Genomic DNA, 19,726 nt, shown 5'->3' with positions numbered 1-19,726 from the left:
AATTTAATAGAATCGGCCAAGTTGTTTGAAAGTTATTTCAATATATATAAAAATACAAATCTTTCCTCTTTATAATATTAGTATAGAAAAGAATGGCTGTGATTACATTTTTAAGTATGCTACTGTAAATCAAAATAAGAATAATGTATATAAATCTATTATTATATTGACTGGTAAATTAATTCTTTAGAAATTAGTGATGATTTAATACGAAGCTTTATAAAAATGGGTCTTCCAATCCATAAACAATCGCCGAATAAAGTGGAACAATAGAGTGAAAGGAAGGTTTGGGCAGTGAAAAATTAATGGACCATTTTTACTCATTTGTGATCATTCAAAGGCGTGTTTTTGATTTATTACACGGATGAATTACGATAACGTTAACGGGATGCTTTCGGATCTAAAAGACAAAAAGAATTGTATAAAAATTGCCTATTTGTGGACAGTTAAATGGACAGCTAAACATTTACAGAGTAAAGGGTGACACATAAATCAAGATTTTCAAAGTTTTAAAAATCTTTGCAGGTTAAATGTTGCGGGCAAAGGATAAAAAGGTGGACAACTTAACGACTTTGACTAGAGCGTTGCGTGCGCGACTGTACACTGCCAGTCACGAATGTTTGCGTGTACAATTACAGCTAATTATATACAATTTAAATTTCTTTCGTATTGAATAATTATGTCTTTTATTTCTTTATTTTACATAGCTTTAATAAGCTCAATGTTACCTTTTATGATACTGCTGCAATCAGAGTTGGTTTGGTTAAGTAATCGCTTAGTGTAGATTTAATTGTAGATTATGTACTTAATTCACAAATTAGTGTACACTATTCAAGTTTTGTAGTGTTTCTTAGGTCAAAACAATCAAAAGTAAATTATTTAAAATTTTGAGGTAGTAATAAAACAAACTTTTATATTGGACTAGTATTTAATTGAGCTAGTTATAAATAATTATTTGCTTAAAAGTTTATTTTAGTTATAATATTAAAAAATATAATTGATTTGATAAATTAATATTAAACAGGATGACAATAAAAACTGTTATTACGCATTTTTAAAGTTATTTGAATTTACACAAATTATAGATTAAATAATAATGAAAACAGTAGTTACGTTTTAAATGGATAACAAAAAAAGATGCGTCATTATTCTTTGAATCTACAGATTAAAAAACATGGCTTTAAAATGTTCGTTTTTTAATCTGTTTTTCAAATTATACACATTCCAATTTTAAACGCATTGCATACACATTTGTGATAATTGAATTTAATTTAACAAAAATCCTTAGTTTAACAAAAAAATCTCTCCATTATTGTACTTGTATGACAACCAAAATTGACATCTATTTCGTAATGTTTGAAAAAAGAACTGTCTAATGACCAATGTTACGCGGTATATTACGACGCTATCCACCAATTGACTGTGTTCGCTGGTTTCCCCGTAACTGCGTACTGACAGCAAAAATACTCGACGTGAACATTTTACAACGAAGCGTAACATAACTGACTTTAAAGCTGGGACTTGTTAAATACAAAACATGCAAAGTATAATAACCAGTAAATTATCACAATTAATTATTTGTGACATATAATTGTAATATCTTATACAATGTTTTTAAATACCTTAGAAGCAATAGATTTTTCTATAAATTTTTAAACATGAAATGTATTAGTATATTTTTTAAATTTTAAATACATTTTTTTAAATAAGGGATACGTAGAACATAAATTAATAATTAATCAATAGGCCATAAGTGACATAGATTATTTACATCTTATTTACGTGAAGAATTATTAGAAGATCATAAGAAGACATAGTGAAAGTAAATAATTATTTTGTGTCTGTTAATTTTATAATAACAATAAAGTTCTCGTGTATACATAGAAGTGTAAATATTATTTTAATAATTTTAATATACACTGATATCTGTAGATATAAGGACAGGTCGTTAATTGGAACTGACAGCTTTTGTTTTGTGCCGACTTAAAAGGGCTCGTGGATTACTGTTAGATAATTCCATCTCTTATAAGAGCGTGCGCACATTTGAAATTAAAATATAGTACAACTGTTTAGTCGCGGTATGATTTCTATGAGCTTATACGGAGGATACGCTACTTGATTTTTAGTTGTGCAACTAAACAGTTGAATTTGCTGTGAAACAATCGACAATCACAACAGTTGTGCGATTGTTTAGTTACAAATGTGTGCACGCCCCTACTAGTTCGAGATTCCAACATCACTAAACCAATTAGGCACAAAATACCATAGCTTATAGCCTGTCCATAGAATATAAGTCAGTGCTAATAGTGTTTGCACTACATTAAGTTCTAAATAGCCGATGATATGATCTAGTAATTAAAGCTATAATTTGAAATGTGTCTAACTATTTAATTATTTGGACATCTTGTGTAAATTAATTAATATTCTACGATTAGTACTAATAAAGTGAAGTACAAGAGTACCGGAAATATGTTATATTTTTGGCATAGACAACTTTTTGAAACCAAAATGTCGACGTAATCGCCTAATGGATGTTGTTGTTTGTGTAGAAAGCACAATGCTACAATTTTTTACTATCTTTTAGTACTGAATCTTAGCAGGCCCATTATATTTAAAGTCATGTCTAATCATTTTTGTAAGCTGTTTTAATTACTTTTTTTTAAGTACTCTATGAGTTAATTTTGACTTTTTGTATGATATCTTTCTAATATTAAATTGAAAATATTTATATTCTTACGATAAATAACATTTGTAATAAATAAATAATTAAATAAATTTTCTTGTCATATTGAATTCATCCGGAAATAATCATATTGGCTACTGGGTTACATAAAATTGGTCCAAAATTTTATTAATAATATCTTATTTATTATCTGTGAAGAATTCATAACGCGGGACCTAACGCGGGGAATTAAATCATTTAAATAATGTCACAAAATGGCGGCAAATACAGTGTTGCAAGTCGAAATAAATAGAAATAAACGGTAGTTTTTCAGCAAATATTAGAATAAACTTATTTTAAATACTATTTAAATTTACGTTTTATAATTATTTATTAGTAATATTTGGACAGTGATTTATTGTATCGATTTTCAGTAAAAATAGAATTTTCATCAAACTGTTGAATTAAGTGATTAGGAATTAAGTGTTTTTTTTTATTTAATTAAGAATGTTTTACGTAAAATTACGAATGCATGCAAAAGGTAAAAGCTATTTTGTCTGGAGAAATATTTGCATATACAATAATTCTGAATAAGTGTTTTATTAAATAGATTTGACTTAGCAAGAGGTAAAGTGGTATTAGAGGAAATTTGGCAATTGGAATTTATTGAATGTACGAGGGAAATTATATACTATTTACATTGAAGACCATTTAACGAACCACATCGACTAGTCTAACGGTATTGTAGATAAATTCGTCTATGGTCACAATATCCGTCCGCTTTTGGTCGGCCATTTTTATTTAGCTACACAGAACATTTAAATTTCTTTCAACTTTTATATTTCCGATTTAAAAACTGAAGAAATGTATGTATTAATTTTTAGTTTTCTTTTTAAACAAAAACTTAACCTCAAAATCGAAAATAGTCTGATAAATTCAAATAGTTAATTTCAACGGTGATTTGCACATTCACATATATGACATTTATTGTCGTTACATTTTCATACTTTCAAAGATCCTTTTCTCAAACTAATCTGGCGACGGCGACTGCCAGCAGGGAGATACCAGCTCGGATCCTAAGCGAGGGTCTGAGCTGGACGGCCGAGGAGTTGCCTGCCAGGATGAGTGCGCGCAGCCGCTGCCGTTCCCGATAGCGTGTGTCTTCGCCCGGGGGATCCAGACATTCGAACTCACAACAGCGCTCGCCAACGCGGAAGTTTTTACAGAACTGTTAAAAAAAGAAAAGTATACAAACAAATCGGATGGCTTTCCAGTCGATAAGTATGGAAGATTGGACACTACTGATTAAACGTTCTAGCCAAGTGTGAACCAGGCGTTAGCTTACTGCAAGCTGTGTAAAATATCACTTGTATATCGGTTTCCGAAGTAGGACAATTGGTCCTTTCAAGCGCTCGATATTAAAGGCCTTGAGATACTTTACCGACATGCCTCTGCTATACGTTAATAATTGATTACCTTCATAGTGAGCGCTGCTAAAAATAGTATTACTGCAAATTCAATAACTTTGCTTCGGTAAGAGGCCTTGGACCTATTTAGAGTTATTCAATAACACTGCTGTTTTAACTCTTTTTCTTTCTAACAAGAGAAGAGTAGGAGATTAAAGAGAATATAATAGTACATTTAATTTGGAGACGAGCTATCGCCTTACCCAATTTACACTTATGTACGCCATTAAATGTGAAGTAATAAACCTTCTACAGACACTCACATGCAGTTTCGAAAGTTAGATCTCTTTAGAAAACATCAAAAGACTGACGTTAAAGTGTGACGTGGAGGATTTCAAAATTGGAGTACATAGTCACTAACGCGTACTCTCTAAAGACCCTACCCCTATGTTTAAGTTATAGTTTTTTATTATGAAGGTGTTACTTACGTAAGGTGGGTCGCAGTAGATGGCTTTACACCACATGGGCTCGGCGTGGTAACAGACGCAAAGTGAGCAGGCGCCTGGGCCGGGCACGTATAACAATCCATGAGCCACCGGCTTGCCCTCCCAGTCCGTGCAGCCTTCCTGCATGCACTCTGTACACAAACAAAAAATATTTAACAAAGACTAACTCACTATGAGAACTTAAGTCTATTTGAATACATTTCAATTGACATCAAAAAAGTCGATGTTTTAAGAACCAAAAATAACTATTTAGGTTGAAAAAAACAAAATCTATTTTAATTATGAAAACAAATGGATGCCACAGATCTGTAATTTTTGAAACCGATTGTCAATTATTTACCTTCTAATAGGTCATTTATTATTCAATCGTTTACGTCTTTTGTTTGTATTATTAGCGAAGTTTGACGTCTGTGGTAGTATTTATAGCTTTTATCGGGCGACACTAAAATATTAGGTTGCGGTTACACTTAACCAGACGTGTTTATTTTAAACAACAATAAAATCTATTTATGTGCTCTTCTACCTTCACGTTGACCGTTGGCATCATATCTTCATACATATTTTTACATTGAATTATTAAAAAAATCTGTGATTTATCATGGGTAAACTAAAATTGATGATCTACAGATCAGTTTACCGTTCGCGTGTGATGGTCAGTGAATCGGCTCACAGGTCATCTCATTTTATAACTGCATTACAAAAATGATTTGCATTTCGATCTGCATATCACGTTGAGCTGTCTTTAGTCGTTGAGCCGTAGCTCAATTCAAGTCTAAGTGATCTGAAGTTTTGAACTAATCCAGAGCTGAACACATGTTTAATAAGAAATCTAAATATAAGTAAAACAAACGCCATCAGTAATTAATAGTACATTCAAATAAATCATACGAATTACTTCGTTTTTGTCTCTTTGTGAGTTTCCAAAGAACGTATACAACTTGACAGCTTTAGACATTGAGATGGATCACTGGAGGCTAAGCGACTAAATAGAAAGGGACATTTATGTACATACTTAATCTATACCTATAATAAGACTAGCTGTTCCTGTGCGACATCCGCATAAAATTATGAAAATTTTATTTTATTATTTACTTGTGTCACATTATCAATTAAAATGTCAAAATGACATGACGATGACAAACCATGGCAACCTTGCTTCCTTGATGTTGGCAGCAACTTATGGTCTCTTTCCCACATTAGGGTTATTATGCAAAATATTTACCCCCTAAGTTTAATAGCGTGAAAATATATAGCCTAAAGCGTGACGTAAGTGTAGGTCTTTTTTTATTAAAGAAATAATTATTCAAAGATATGCTGTAATTGCTGACATCTTAGGTAACACAGTATTGTGTGTTTACGCTTTATTATAATGGTATAGATTTCACTTAAAATCTAGCTATTTCCTGCTTCATCTGTTTGTTTTAATCCATAAAATGTCAAAAATCAAATGCTCAATTGACAATAAGGGCCCTTGCTATTGGCTGAAAATTTGTCATGTCGACCTTGGCTTGACCGTCTAAGGTCGGGCGCACACCTTTGTCTAACCTATCCCACAATTGTTATGCGATTGAGCAATTGTCGCTTGTTTTGCTGCCCATTCAACTGTTTAGTTGCACAACTAAAAATCGAGTACCAATAGGAATCAAAGAGATACTGAACAGTTATGCGATTTAAAATTAATTATTTGAAAGCCATGATTCCTGACATCCGACATAACAAAGAAGTGTGTTTACGCTTTCTTGCATTAGTAAGTAGGAGATACCGAGTGCTCTCAACACGCAGATTGTTTATAAATTATTTTGCATGATTGAACAGTAATAGATATTGCGTAATAGAAACCGTATCAGTGAATGTATACAAACACATTCATCTCTCTCCCACTCTATGAAGATAATAGGGACAACAAGACTACAGTATTGACATTCACGGTCAGGGTGAGAGAAATTAATCTCATTGAAGTGCGAGAATAGATAACATTATAGGAAAATTTATGGTCATTGATTTTCTTGTAAACACAGAAGCATAATGTAGTTTTTAGTATTTATTTTTGCAGGGGGCTTTGTCGCGAATCGACGATAACGCCCCATAAATCTTGAACAAACAAAACTTAGTTAACTGACTGTTTTCTTAAACAGATGTCGGCCAACTTAACACCATCTCGGCCTCGTCCGTAGACGGGTAAGCCAGGATAGTGTTTAAGTGACCGACATTACATTCATAATGTAACTTTTACAATGATTCCTGGAAAGACTTGGAGAAAAAGGTTGTTCGGCCATTCTCATTTAGGGTAATGTTATGCTACCAGATAAATTTATTTTAAGTTAAAAATCAATGTATTTTAGTATTCCATTATTAGAAATAATCAGTTTAAATCTATTCATGTTTAAGGATCGAAATAACGAAGGGATAGCAATAAAAACCACATTTCACGCACGAGTATCAAATCTACCACAAACTGACTCGCATAAGCCACCGAAATACGTGCAGTATTGTTTTGATGGCGTATTGTTTGTGGCATAATACGTACTAGTTTCGCCAGGTAACGATATTTTTGACTTTATAGTCATTTTCCGTCTAATTTACGACCAATGTTAATATTACATAGCGTCTAAAAATATTATATCATAATTCATAATAATATAAATGCGAAAGTTTAGATGGATGGATGTTTGTTAGAATTTGTAGCAATAACGGCTGAACGGATTTCAATGAAATTTCGTATAGATGTAGGGGATAGTCTGTAAGAACACATAGGCAAATCGCTTTTAATTATTTTTATTCCACGCGGTCGGAGTCGCGGGCGGAAGCTAGTCTAAGATATTTACAAAACTTAAAAGAAATGTGTATTTTAACTAAATAGGACAAATGAGATGTTTGATGATGAAATATGAGTTGTCAACCTCTAGTTCCCAGTGAGGCGGGTTAATCGAGTAATTTAGTAACTAAAATGCTTTTATATGTTCATTGTTCAGGGATAAGGGCAAGTGGATGATGATGATGTTCATTGTTCAGACACGTTTAGTAACTAATTTAGTTCTATCCTGGTGTGACTAGGCATAAGTGTTAAGAGGTCAACGACTCCCATCCGCATAACATAAGGAACTGCAGATAAACTGTTAGCCCTGAAGACTTAACTAACATATTTTAATACTAGCTGTTCCCGTGCGGAATCTGCGAGAAATTATAAAAACTTTATTTAATTGTTTACATTTGTGAAATATCATTAAAATGAATAAATAACAACCTTGGTTCTTTGATGTTGGCAGCTCGTAGCTTATGGGATCTTTCCCTCATTAGGGTTTTTATCCAATTTATTTACACCCTAAGTTTAATAGCGTGAAAATATATAGCCTAAAACGTGACATAAGTGAAGGGCTTTGTATTAAAAAAAGAAATATCCAAAAATATGCTGTGATTGTTGACATCTTAGGCAACAAAGAAGTGTGTGTTGAGGCTTTATTATATTCGTATAGGATATATATTAACACATAATGTAATAAAGATAAATATTAAAAGAATCTAATTTTGGCATGAAATAATCTCGATTAATAACTCTTACTAGTGTTATAAATACGAAAGTTTAGATGTATGTATGTCAGAGTTGCAAATTCTGTAATAAACTACTTAACGGATCTCGATGAAATTTTGCATAGATTTACAGTCTGGAAGAACACATATGTCACTTTTTGTTTTGTTTTTATTTCCACGAAAACGAGGTCGCATGCGAAAGCTAGTGTACAAAGTAATAATTTGGACTTTAAATTTTTATATTAATCACGAAGTTTCTTGTAACAGACAACCCTAGGTACAGTACAAGGCGCGCTATACTTTCCATCTTGCTTTGTTTAGCCCGCATCCGGGTCAGGCACTTAACCCAAAAAAATTCAACTTAGACGATGTATTTGAAAAACAAACGACATCTTACTTCTTACTAATCTTACTAATACTAATATTATAAATGTGAAAGTTTAGATAGATGGATGTTTGTTAGAGTTTGTAGCCTAAACTGCTGAACGGATTTCGATGAAATTTGGTATTGACTTAGAAGATTGTCTGGAAGAACACATAGGCTATTCACTTTTGTTTTTTTCAATTCCACGCGGTCGGAATCGCGGGCGAAAGCTAGTTGTGAAATAATTTCAAACTTTGTAAAACAGATACATGTGTTTTTAATGAGTTTTAAGGAAATTAATGAAAGTACGGTCTTAAAATATGCAGCGATTGTCAATATTTCTCACAAGGTAAGAATTTACAATCGTTTGATGTATTCATGGTCTACTTTACCTTTATAGCGGGCGCACTTGGACTAAACTATCGCACAACTGTTTACTCTTGCTTTGATTCCAACGTATGTATATGGAGGTACACTACTCGATTTTTATTTGTGCAACTAAAAAGTTGAGGCTGCGAAACAATAGACAACCGATGTGCGATAGAATAGTCAAATGTGTGCGCCCGCACTATTACTAATGTTACAACTAATGCATTTTCAGTATAAATGTCGCATTGCTACAAAAGTTTCAATCACCGGACAAATACAATCTGCATGACTAATGAAGGACTCATCCTGTCACGTGCGATAGGGTTGTCGAATACGATTTTATAATTACCATCTTCTACTAGGAATTATAACTAAACTAAGCCTATGTGTTCTTTAATAATATGTGCCAAATTTTATCCTGATCCGTTGATCCGTTACTAAGATATCTTTTAACATCCATCCATCCATACAAACTTTTCGGTTTATACATTAGTGTGATAAGTATGAAGTATTATAAAAAATTATAATTATATGTACCGTCTTATTAATAAACTCCGAATTCAATATATTTCAGTTAATTATTTACCTCATTAAAGAGACTTAAATGTGTACAGTTTGTAAATATCAATATTCAAATGTTATTTATTCAGTGCGGTGTTGCGAGAGGCAACCCTATTGACCGCGGAACCGCAGTCACGTCTCGACACTTTTCACAAAGAAACAGCACATACCCCCATCCCCTTACATCCCCCGCGAAGGGTTAAAAAGGCGTTCTTCATCAAGCTACTAAAAGGCTGTTTTTGGTTATAAAAATAGTTAAACCAGCTGTGAAATGTTTTTAATTATTTGTCTGGTTAACAAGAAATTGTAACAGACAGTTACTTGTTAGTGTAAGTTATTACCAACGATGATTATAAGAGCAATGTTTGTTTTCATAACGTTATATCAAAAACAGGATGTTATTTTTTTTGTGAAAAGTCTTATATAAAAAAAGTTATAATTTATATGCTTTTGAAAGTGATAAAATATCAATATTTGCATGTCAATTAAGTTAATTCAATACTTACATAAATAAAATAAAATTAATTATAATACTGAGTTCAACGTCACTATATTATAAACAACTAGCTTACCCCCGTTATTGCGCCAGCGTGAAATTAAAAAAAAAGAAGTAGCCTATATATTTTCCAAAGTATCATCTACATCTATGCAAAATTTCATCGAGATGTGTTCAGCAGTTTAGGCTACAAACTCTAACAAACATCCATCTATCTAAACTTTCGCATTTATAATATTAAGAAAGATAAGATAATTTAACGGATTACATTTAAAACTAGCTGTTAGAACTAGTAAGAGTGTTAATAATCGCTAATAATCAAAGCTAGAATTTTGTTTTTATTAGAACTTTATAGTTGCCATTGTTACAACACCACACGTCCACAGTTTTACCAGATTACCCAGACGTTGTAAACATTATTTTTCTGTTGTTCTTATAATGATAAGTTACAATGTTGCAATGATACCTTGTACGTCGTGACTTAGGTAAATAATATACAAATAAGCACTACCCCAGTTAAGCGAAAAGGTATTTCGATGTTTTTATCCCTAATTTGCTGTCGCTACTAAACTGTTAAAGTGAATGAATTTATCTTTCTAAGCGAGTTAAGAGGATTTAATGTTATTTGATTTATTAGGTCAAGTGTCCATTTAAATCTGCTTAATTTTTTTACAACTTGAAATACGAGGTGCTTAATTTTTTAAATAAAATTATCATTAAAACTTATAATTAGTACTGGTTTTTTGCATGAAAAAATTACAGCTATCATAAATTTATTTGTATTTCAATATCACTTCACAATAAATAAAACATCAAATTCACAAACATGATTAAAAAGATTACGTCAAAAACACTGTAATATCGCGTTAAAATTTAAAAAATTGCAACTCACCGACGAGCGAGGCGAGTAGAGTTACAACAAACACGAGTGCAGCGTGCGACGCGCGCGACATGACTGCTGGTCTGTACTGGACTGCTGGATGGAACTCCTCGGCTCCTCGCCCGCAGCGCTCCCCCCGCGCCCCGCGTTCACCGCACCCCGCTACATTGCGGCACTGCGACCGCTACGCCGTAGTACGTAGGCACGTAAGCGCTACGAGATTACCGCTTACGATTTCTCGTAGCGCTTTAGTTTTTTTAGAATTTCAAATTAATAAAATAACAAATCTATAGATTTTTATGGCGAAGAAAAAGAAAAAAACCTAGGTAATTTAAGAAACGATTAAGGCCGTTAAGATCATAAGGGAATCCGAATTTTATGAAATACAACTGCCGTCTTAAATTCACGTCATGTTAATATTTATATAGTTTTCGCATTAAATTACATTTAAGTAGAAATGCACACAACATTCCGCATCGAGTATGCAAGCACACTATGTTGGACGTATCCTGCCAACGTTGGTAGCAATGTCTCACAATGTTGGTCAAACATTTCGCATTGTGTGATTTATTACAAGTTACATGAAAAATAAAGTACATTTTTCTGACCTTCAACGGAGAGTGCTATGCGTTCTAGATTTTTAATTAGGATAATAATTACGCAGTGTTATGTAAACCGTGATATTAGTTTTATTTTTATTAATAAAATTTTCTTTACTAATACTTGCAATTGCATTTAATTTTATGAAGGGAAAGTAACTGACAGTATTGCTTAGAGATCTCTGATAGATTTACATTGTCCAGAGTAGTAAAATATTACTTCTTACTAATAAATGCGAAAGTTTAGTTGGATGGATGTTTTTTAGAGTTTGTAGCCTAAACTGCTTATCAGATCTCTATTAAATTTCGAATGTAGATGATAGTCTTGAAGAACACATAATCTACTAACTTTTTTTTAATTTCACGCGGACGAAGTCGTGGACGAAAGTACTCATGTATTACAAGTGTGGTATTAAAAGCGCCATTCTCCTTTGGGTAACAGGCGTGAATCGTCCGTAGGACTGTCTCAATTTCAGACGTTTTCACCAAACAACAAAGATATTAAATAAATGCAAAAAAGCTTTGTGTCTATTCTTGTGAAAACATCGCGCACTGTTATGGTTTTAATTTAGTGTCAAGTGTTTGCAAGTGGATTACAAGCTAAGCTGATTACGTTACAGCTGACGCCCTTGCCCTTCAGACCTAGGACTTACGTCTACCAAGTTCAAGATTACATAATTACCTGTAATATTACATTTAATTACTCTTGGGTACACATCTGTGAATGGCTAGCACGTAAAAAGATGCATCCGAAACCTGATTACTTACACTTGACGTCAATAATTCACTACCACGGTTTTAGCTATGTTAACGCCCTGGTTGAGATTTATACAGAACCCTTTTAGCACAGATATACACTGTGTAATTTGCAGATCTGTGTACACAAGTGTCCGACTATATGATTTGTAGAACGGGTAAGATGTGAGACTATGTAATTCTCAGACCTGTGCCACCACTTTCGGTCTGCGCCCTGTGCTGTCACCCTGTACTACTACACCTGCTAGAACACTACACTTGCTAGAAAATGGCAAACGAGTATAGTCGCTTGGTGTAAGTTTTTTTATTTAAAATCAACATCTACAGACTAACGGTCCGTACTCTTTTTTGCACAGTTTATATATTTCTTGGTGTAAGTTGTAATGTTGGAGATGCGTTACCTACGCGATTTCTGGTAAAGTTCTTTTCGAATATCTTAGCGGACCAAGGTCATCAGTGCGTTGTGTTTCCTCCTATTACGCAGGTTGCGTTTGTACCGCGACACCTAATATTGTGCTCGCATTGATAGGTGTGTACTTTGAAGCAACCAAGATATGTGAAAACTACTATAAAAGTGTTGCAGGTAGATTTACGTCTGTATTCTGCGGTTCAGAAATAAACCATGACTTTTGTATAATCTTGATTGATCGTATTTACGTTAAACGATTTTTAAACGATAACAAACGTGTTGCAGAATAACTTTTTTATTACACCCTCAGGTTTATGCTATTCATAAATCACCTCGTCTTTTTGAATCCAACGTAATTTACATTCGTTCTGCGGTAACTGCTATTTATGTTTTGTAAAAATAAATGTTTTTAAAATATCTATAGTTTTTAAAAATTATAAAATAACAGTAGAATTTCAAATAGGATAAGTAGTTGTGGATAATAGTGGCAGAGCCCGCTGGAACATCTTCGCACGAATGGATCGGCTCGCCCGGTGTAATACCACGACCACACAGAAGTCAGGCGTGAAGTGGAAGCAATTTCGCGTTTCGTCTGATGAGTGTCGTGCCGAAGGCCCAATTTTAGTCCCTTTCCCGTTTCACCTTTGCCTTTTAAGGTAAGAATTGGATGGGAAAATGGATTTGACGGTGGAGGAGACGCATAGAAAGGGTAAATATCCTCTTTATGTGCGTCTCCTCCTCCGTCGATGTAAGGTATGCAACGCATTTGCAATTGCGGATGTCTATGGGCAGCGGTCGCTTCGCCAATTTGGCGGAATTAGGTGGCCGCTTGCTCGTTTGCCACCTTCTTGTATATAAAAAAAAAGTTTATGCTGATTTATTGTATTTAGGATAGACAGATTAAACTAATTGCTAAATGCTTCTTTTCTAACTTCGAAACAGCAGTGACTTATTATGTGATTTGATTACATTTTTGTAAATATCAGATTATATAAGAAACTTTTATCCAAAAAACATTTTACGTAAAATCACTCGCGTCCGAACGCGTTATTAAATAATCGCTTTATTTTTGTAATATTTATAATCTGTACCAGCGAGACAGACGCGCGCCAAAACTCGTAAATAGCACTTTATTCCCGCCAAAAACGTCATCCGTTCGACACATAAAACTACTGCGTACTGTTATCCATTACAGCGTATATAGTTTTAAAAATAACTAAATTGTTTATACACAAATTACGTTTATTCATAATTTTAGTATCTCTTCGGAAATGTAGTCTATGCTCAGATTTATAGAAAGTTCTAGAGAGGTTCTTTAGAGGTTATGTTTTTCGGGAAAACAAAAACCATCATATACATGAAATAAGATTCTAAACCTAACGTTAAATCTTAGTGTTAATGTTTCTTAAACTAAGGAATCTCTTAAGCATTCTAAAACAGTTAAACTATTATAGTTAGTTCTTATAGTATATTGACGAAAAAAGGCGCGAAATAATCGGTTTTTGTACAAATCCAATCATCATTCGAGCGGAAGGTGACGTCGGTCGTCTTCAACTTCTGCGTTCCGATTTGATTTCCTTTAACGGAAATTGGTTTCACACACCAAATACTTGAAGACTCGTATAATATGTATGTATGGATTTAGTTAAATATTACTTTCCGTAACTAATTTAATTTTGTAAAATTAAGTTAACTAATCTTTTAGAGCGTGAGCAAACTTGAAACTAAACGCAAAACTATTTAGTCTCGCTATGATTCCTAAGTGCTTAAATATGCGCGATATTACTCGATTTTTAGTTGTGCAACTAAACAGTTGAATTGGCTGCGAAACAATCGACAATCGCACAACAGTTGTCCAATAGTTTAGTCTAAGATGTGCGCTAGCTCTTAGTATTATGTACTTAACTGTACATATTTCAGATCAAATCTTACTTATATTATAAATGCGAAAGTTTAGATGGATGGATGGATGGATGTTTGTTAGCGTTTGTAGCCTAAACGGCTGAACGGATCTCCATGAAATTTGGCACAGGTTTAGAGCATAGTCTGAAGGAACACATAGGCTACTTTTTATCCCGGGAATAGTTACGGTTCCTGTGGGATTCATTTAGTTTTAATGTTTACTCTATCATTCTGCAACGGTTCAACATATCCTTTTGAAAATTGGCACAGCTATAAAACTAAGTCTGGAGTACACATGGGATAAGGTTACCCGAGAAATGTCCGGTTCCCGAGGGATACGTAGCTTTTTGTTATTTATATAGTTCTTATGTTTTCTAATACCACGCGGACGAAGTCGCGGGCAACAGCTCGTATATTTTATAAAGGTTTGAGTGTAATTTGTATAAATTAAAATTATATCATATAAAAACTTGTAAGAGGGAAGATTATTTAATAAAGGAAATGAATTTTGCAGTCTTTTGGCTGCAATTTTAATTAAATTGCATGGTTGTTAGTAATTGTTCGTCTTGGCTGTCGTCTTTGGCGGGAAGGCGGGCAGGCGGGTATCAGGTAGTTAACGACCTCGTGAGGTATGGCTTCAATTACAACTGGAGACATCGCGAGCGATGCGAATAAGGCTGTATATACACGCTACAAGATTTCTATAGTTCCATTTGTTATTATTCACAGTAAATTCATAGTTTGTGATATTTTCCGTATTAATTGTGAAACTTGATTTAAAAACTGTTTTGTGAATCTTCCCTAATGTTTAAAGTTATCAGTTTTTGTTTTAACCGGATTTTAAGACGACGAGAACATCTTTTATTGATGAAATATTTACAAAACTCGAGTCGGTTTTCTATTTTGAATCAATAACGGGAAAGTTACGCCTCCAGGTAGAATAACGGATTGTTAAAGTTTCTGCAGAACTTTGCTAACGAGCTTTTTGCATTGAAAACTTTTCGCATTATGTTTAATTAGCTAAATGCACAGGATTTACACGAGCTTTAGAGAAATCTCTTTATAGAAAATGTGAATTATTTTGTCTTCTGAATCTGAATTCGATAGCCATCAAAAGATAGCGGACAAACAAAACAGGTAGAGTAATAATGTGAAAGTTTAGATGGATGGATGTTTGTTAGAATTTGTAGCCTAAATTGCTGAACGGATCTCAATGAATGGCATGGATGTAGAGGATAGTCAAGAACACACAGGCTACTTGCTTTTGTTTTTTAAATCAACGAGGACGGAGATCGGGCGTACGCTAATCTTACTAATATTATAAAATGCGAAAGTTTAGACGGATGGATGTTTATTAGCGTTTGTAGCCTAAACGGCTGAACGGATCTCCATGAAATTTGGCACAGGTTAAGAGCATAGTCGGGAAGAACACATAGGCTACTTTTTATCCCGGGAATAGTTACGACTCCCGTGGGATTCATTAATATAGTTTTTTAATGTTTACTCGATCATTCTGCAACGTCTTCATCCCCGAGAAATGTCCGGTTCCCGAGGGATACGTAGCTTTTTGTAATCTATATAGTTCGTATGTTTTCTAATACCACGCGGACGAAGTTGCGGGCAACAGCTCGTATATGAATAAAGAAAACAATAGTATTACAAACACGTGACACAATATTGTAAAGTAGGATAGTAGTGGGAGTGATTTGGTATACGCTTCGTATTTGTCGTGACGGAATGCGTACAATCTACGTTCTTGTCTCGGCTTGTTAACAAATCTCCTCATAAAATAGTAGAAACAGGAGCTACAACCACGTACACTAATAGAGGTCAAAACAAAAAAAAATAGTACAATAAAATGTAAATGCCTTAGAGGTTATCATTAGATGTTCGTAATTCTGCAAAGATAAACAACTGGTATTGACCCACGAATACTAACTAGCCTGTGAGTTAGTCAGACTATGCTCTACATTCAATCAGTTTAGGCTACAAACTCTCCAAACATCCATCTGTCTAAACTTCCGCATTTATAATATTAGTAAGATTACAAGCAACATGTTACAAGTGAAAATAAAATATAACCACGAGTTTTAGTATTTACATGTTATACAGACTACGTCATAAATTGACAAGGCCTATTAGGCATTTATGATTACAATTTTTATTAACTAAATACAGAATGTCACCTCTATAAAAATTGTAACTCTATGTACACGTAACACACGCCTCATTCTATAACTAGGTACTTTATTAACGGCTGGACTATAAATTTTATCAATACAGATTCTATTAGTATACTAACATATTTTTATTAGTGTTGTGATTGGCGCGCAACCTGGGTCTTGACAAGAAGTGTTCTCTGAGTTTAAAGCGACAGTTTCAATTAAATAAGTTGTCTAAAAATAGATAATGAAAAATCTCGTATATAAGTTACATTTTTTAGGCGAATGTAGCCCGTTTAAAAGTGATATAGTAAGGGCAGTATTTGTCAACCCCTTTTTAACAAACCGTGAGTCATCACTACACTTGGTTACCATGGCAACGTGTAAACAACCCTTGGTATAAATGTCAGTATTGTATGGTTTTTTATTGTTTTTGTTATCGAATACTATTGAATTATATTTTAATCAAAGGACATGAGAGCTGTAAAACGACCAATGAGCCAAATGCGGAAATTCGAAGCGGTATTGTAATGTTTTAATATATACTAATATTATAAAGAGCAAAGATTTGTATTTTTGTATTATTTAAATAACTCAAAAACCACTGAGCCGATTACAAAAATCCTTAGACTATTGAAAAGCTACGTTATTAGTAAGTGACATGCTATATTTTTAATTTCACCCGGATGAAGTCGCGAGTAACAATTAGTTTATTATTTTTTAAAACATATTCTTTCTATTTCGAAATTACAGTTCATTTTATATTAGACGTGACCCTGAATATGTTGTGTCTTTGTACAGGAGAAGTGCAATTTATTAAAAGACGAGCTGTCGCCCGCGACTTCGTCCGCGTGGTATTAGAAAACATACAAACTATATGAATTACAAAAAGTTACGTATCCCTCGGGAACCGGACATTTCTCGGGTATGAAGCTTATCCCATGTCATGTCCCATGTGTACTCCAGACTTTGTTTTATATCTGTGCCAAATTTCAATACGATATGTTTAACCGTTGCAGAATGATCGAGTAAACATTAAAAAACTAAATTAATGAATCCCACGGTAACCGTAACTATTCCCGGGATAAAAAGTAGCCTATGTGTTCTTCCAGACTATGCTCTAAACCTGTGTCAAATTTCATAGAGATCCGTTCAGCCGTTTAGGCTACAAACGCTAACAAACATCCATCCATCTATCCATCCATCCATCCATCCATCTTAACTTTCGCATTTATAATATTAGTAAGAAGTAAGATTAGTAAGATAAAACTACATCTTACTAATATTTTAATGCAAAAGTTTAGATGAGTGGATGTTAGTTAGAGTTTGTAGCCTAAACTTTTGAACAAATCTCGATGAGACATAGATGTAGAACATAGTCTGGAAGAACACATAATGAAATATCATTAAAGAGTTTTAAATTTAAAAAAATATAAAATATTGTGTTAATAACTTATCCACTTGTATCAAATCTTTATCTATCTTTCTGAATTTCTGTAATTGCATAATTGAATTTATTTTAAACCAGCTGTTACTCACGACTGCGTCCATGTGGAATTAAGAAAATAATAAAAAAAACCGTCTATATTACTCGCTGATAATGTAGCTTTTTAATAATAAAAATCCAAAAATACAAATCTTTCTTTATAATATTTGTATAAATACACGATATATTTTCGTGTTGGTTTTCAGAAGGAGGCTCTATTCAGGCAAAGGAAGAGGATCCTTAAATACCTGGTGCATGGCTTCCTGAAGCAGGAGGGTTACTTAGCGAGCGCGGAGGCCTTCCGTTCAGAGGCTACTCTCACCAATGATTACGAGCTATGCGATAATATGGACCTCGAGATTATACTTCAGGTATTGTGTTTGTACCGAACATTGGCAGACGTAAACATTACACAAAGGAAAAAGGGACGCCTTTCAATTATTTTATTTGCTCTCAATATAATTTAGAACAGTGGTAGAGACCGCTTTAAAATCTTGCGAATGGGCCGGGTTCTCCGGTGTTGCCACGACCACACAGAAGACATACGTGAAGTGGGAGCAATTCCACGTTTGTCCGATGAGTGTGGTGCTGCCTAGTGTTAGTCCATTTTCCTTACCATCTTTTTTTAAGAGGAAAGGATGGGAAAAGTGGATTTGACGGCGGAGAAGACGCATAGGAAGTGGAAGTATTCTCTTTATGTGCGTCTCCTCCGTCGATTAAGAGTAGACAACGCATCTGCAATTGTAAATGACTATGGGTTGCGATCACTTCGCCATTTCGCTCGTTTGCCAACTTATATTATAAAAATGTGTCATCAGAATTGATATTTCTCTGTTGTGTGCATTGGACTCCATATTGCGTCTCATCTCATGCGGAATATACGTTTCCCGCGCGAACGGACGTCGGCGTCGGCCATGACACATCACTCGCATGGCGTAGAGAGTTCATATTTGTTATTTTTTTTCATATTCGCTTGAGCTTGTATTTGATAATGTTTGTGTTGCATTTTAATTTTTAAATTTTACGAATTGGAAGAAGCAACAGCTAAAATTATTTACACTAGCTGTTCCTCGCGACTTCATCCCCGTGAAATTAAAAAATAATAAAAGGTCTAATATGTAACTCACAGACATTTATCTGTGAGAATTACCTTTCTAACAGTGAAATTTCCCAACAATTAAGGTAAAATTACCTTTCTAGCAGTGAAAAAATATTTGAAATCGGCCCAGTAGTTTTTGAGTCATTTCAAAACATACAAAAATACAAATCTTTCCTCTTTAAATATTAGCATAGAGTGTAGATAAGTGTTAAACCGTTCTTAATTGTGTTTATTGGCATTTTGTTGATATAATTATTCTAATTATTCCAAAGTTAAAACAAATGTCGTAATGTTTTTGTTATGACTTGGCAATATGAATTGGGAGTTGAAACTTTAAAGATCAGAACTATTACATTCAAAGACTTGGTTAAGACTCGTTCACACTCTATGATTTTTATTTTCACTTTCTATTTAAAATTATCTCATTTTTTTTAGTATTCCTACTTATGTACAAAAGCACTGAACAATTCACGGACGACAATTTTAATAAGTCACAAGCTGAAGGTTACGTATGTGCCTCTCTATCGCATGTTCCGCGTTC

The 19,726-nt window shown here is 33.7% G+C and overlaps 2 protein-coding genes across 2 annotated transcripts in view; one reads left to right on the top strand and one right to left on the bottom strand.

The window, feature by feature from the left end:
• Window positions 1-2,710: 2,710 nt before the first annotated feature.
• On the bottom strand, window positions 2,711-10,854 carry LOC106106794. Its single transcript, XM_013287454.1, has 3 exons — window positions 10,785-10,854; window positions 4,557-4,705; window positions 2,711-3,890 (listed from the first exon to the last, which is right to left on the bottom strand). The coding sequence occupies exons 1-3, from the start codon at window positions 10,843-10,845 to the stop codon at window positions 3,687-3,689; spliced, it is 414 nt and encodes a 137-aa protein (XP_013142908.1). The 5' UTR covers window positions 10,846-10,854; the 3' UTR covers window positions 2,711-3,686.
• A 6,128-nt stretch (window positions 10,855-16,982) lies between these two features.
• The window catches only part of LOC106106557 (katanin p60 ATPase-containing subunit A-like 2), a 9,425-nt gene continuing 6,681 nt past the window's right edge, over window positions 16,983-19,726 (top strand). Inside the window, exons 1-2 of the mRNA XM_013287155.1 lie at window positions 16,983-17,122; window positions 18,293-18,457. Coding sequence (XP_013142609.1) covers window positions 17,075-17,122; window positions 18,293-18,457 — 213 coding nt within the window. The 5' untranslated portion in view covers window positions 16,983-17,074. The remainder of the gene's footprint in view (window positions 17,123-18,292; window positions 18,458-19,726) is intronic.

Source organism: Papilio polytes, unplaced genomic scaffold, assembly GCF_000836215.1.
Source record: "Papilio polytes unplaced genomic scaffold, Ppol_1.0 DF822178.1, whole genome shotgun sequence".
Classification (NCBI taxonomy): Eukaryota; Metazoa; Arthropoda; class Insecta; order Lepidoptera; family Papilionidae; genus Papilio; species Papilio polytes.
This window is presented reverse-complemented; position numbering and strand designations above follow the sequence as displayed.

What these genes read in the sequence shown, in the direction of transcription:
- LOC106106794 (XM_013287454.1), bottom strand. Translation starts at nt 10,845, where the DNA reads ATGTCGCGCGCGTCGCACGCTGCACTCGTGTTTGTTGTAACTCTACTC. An exon ending in TCTACTCGCCTCGCTCGTCG is followed by an intron (nt 4,706 to 10,784) that starts GTGAGTTGCAAT and finishes GTTTGTGTACAG; the next exon opens with AGTGCATGCAGGAAGGCTGC. An exon ending in TCTACTGCGACCCACCTTAC is followed by an intron (nt 3,891 to 4,556) that starts GTAAGTAACACC and finishes TTTTTTTAACAG; the next exon opens with TTCTGTAAAAACTTCCGCGT.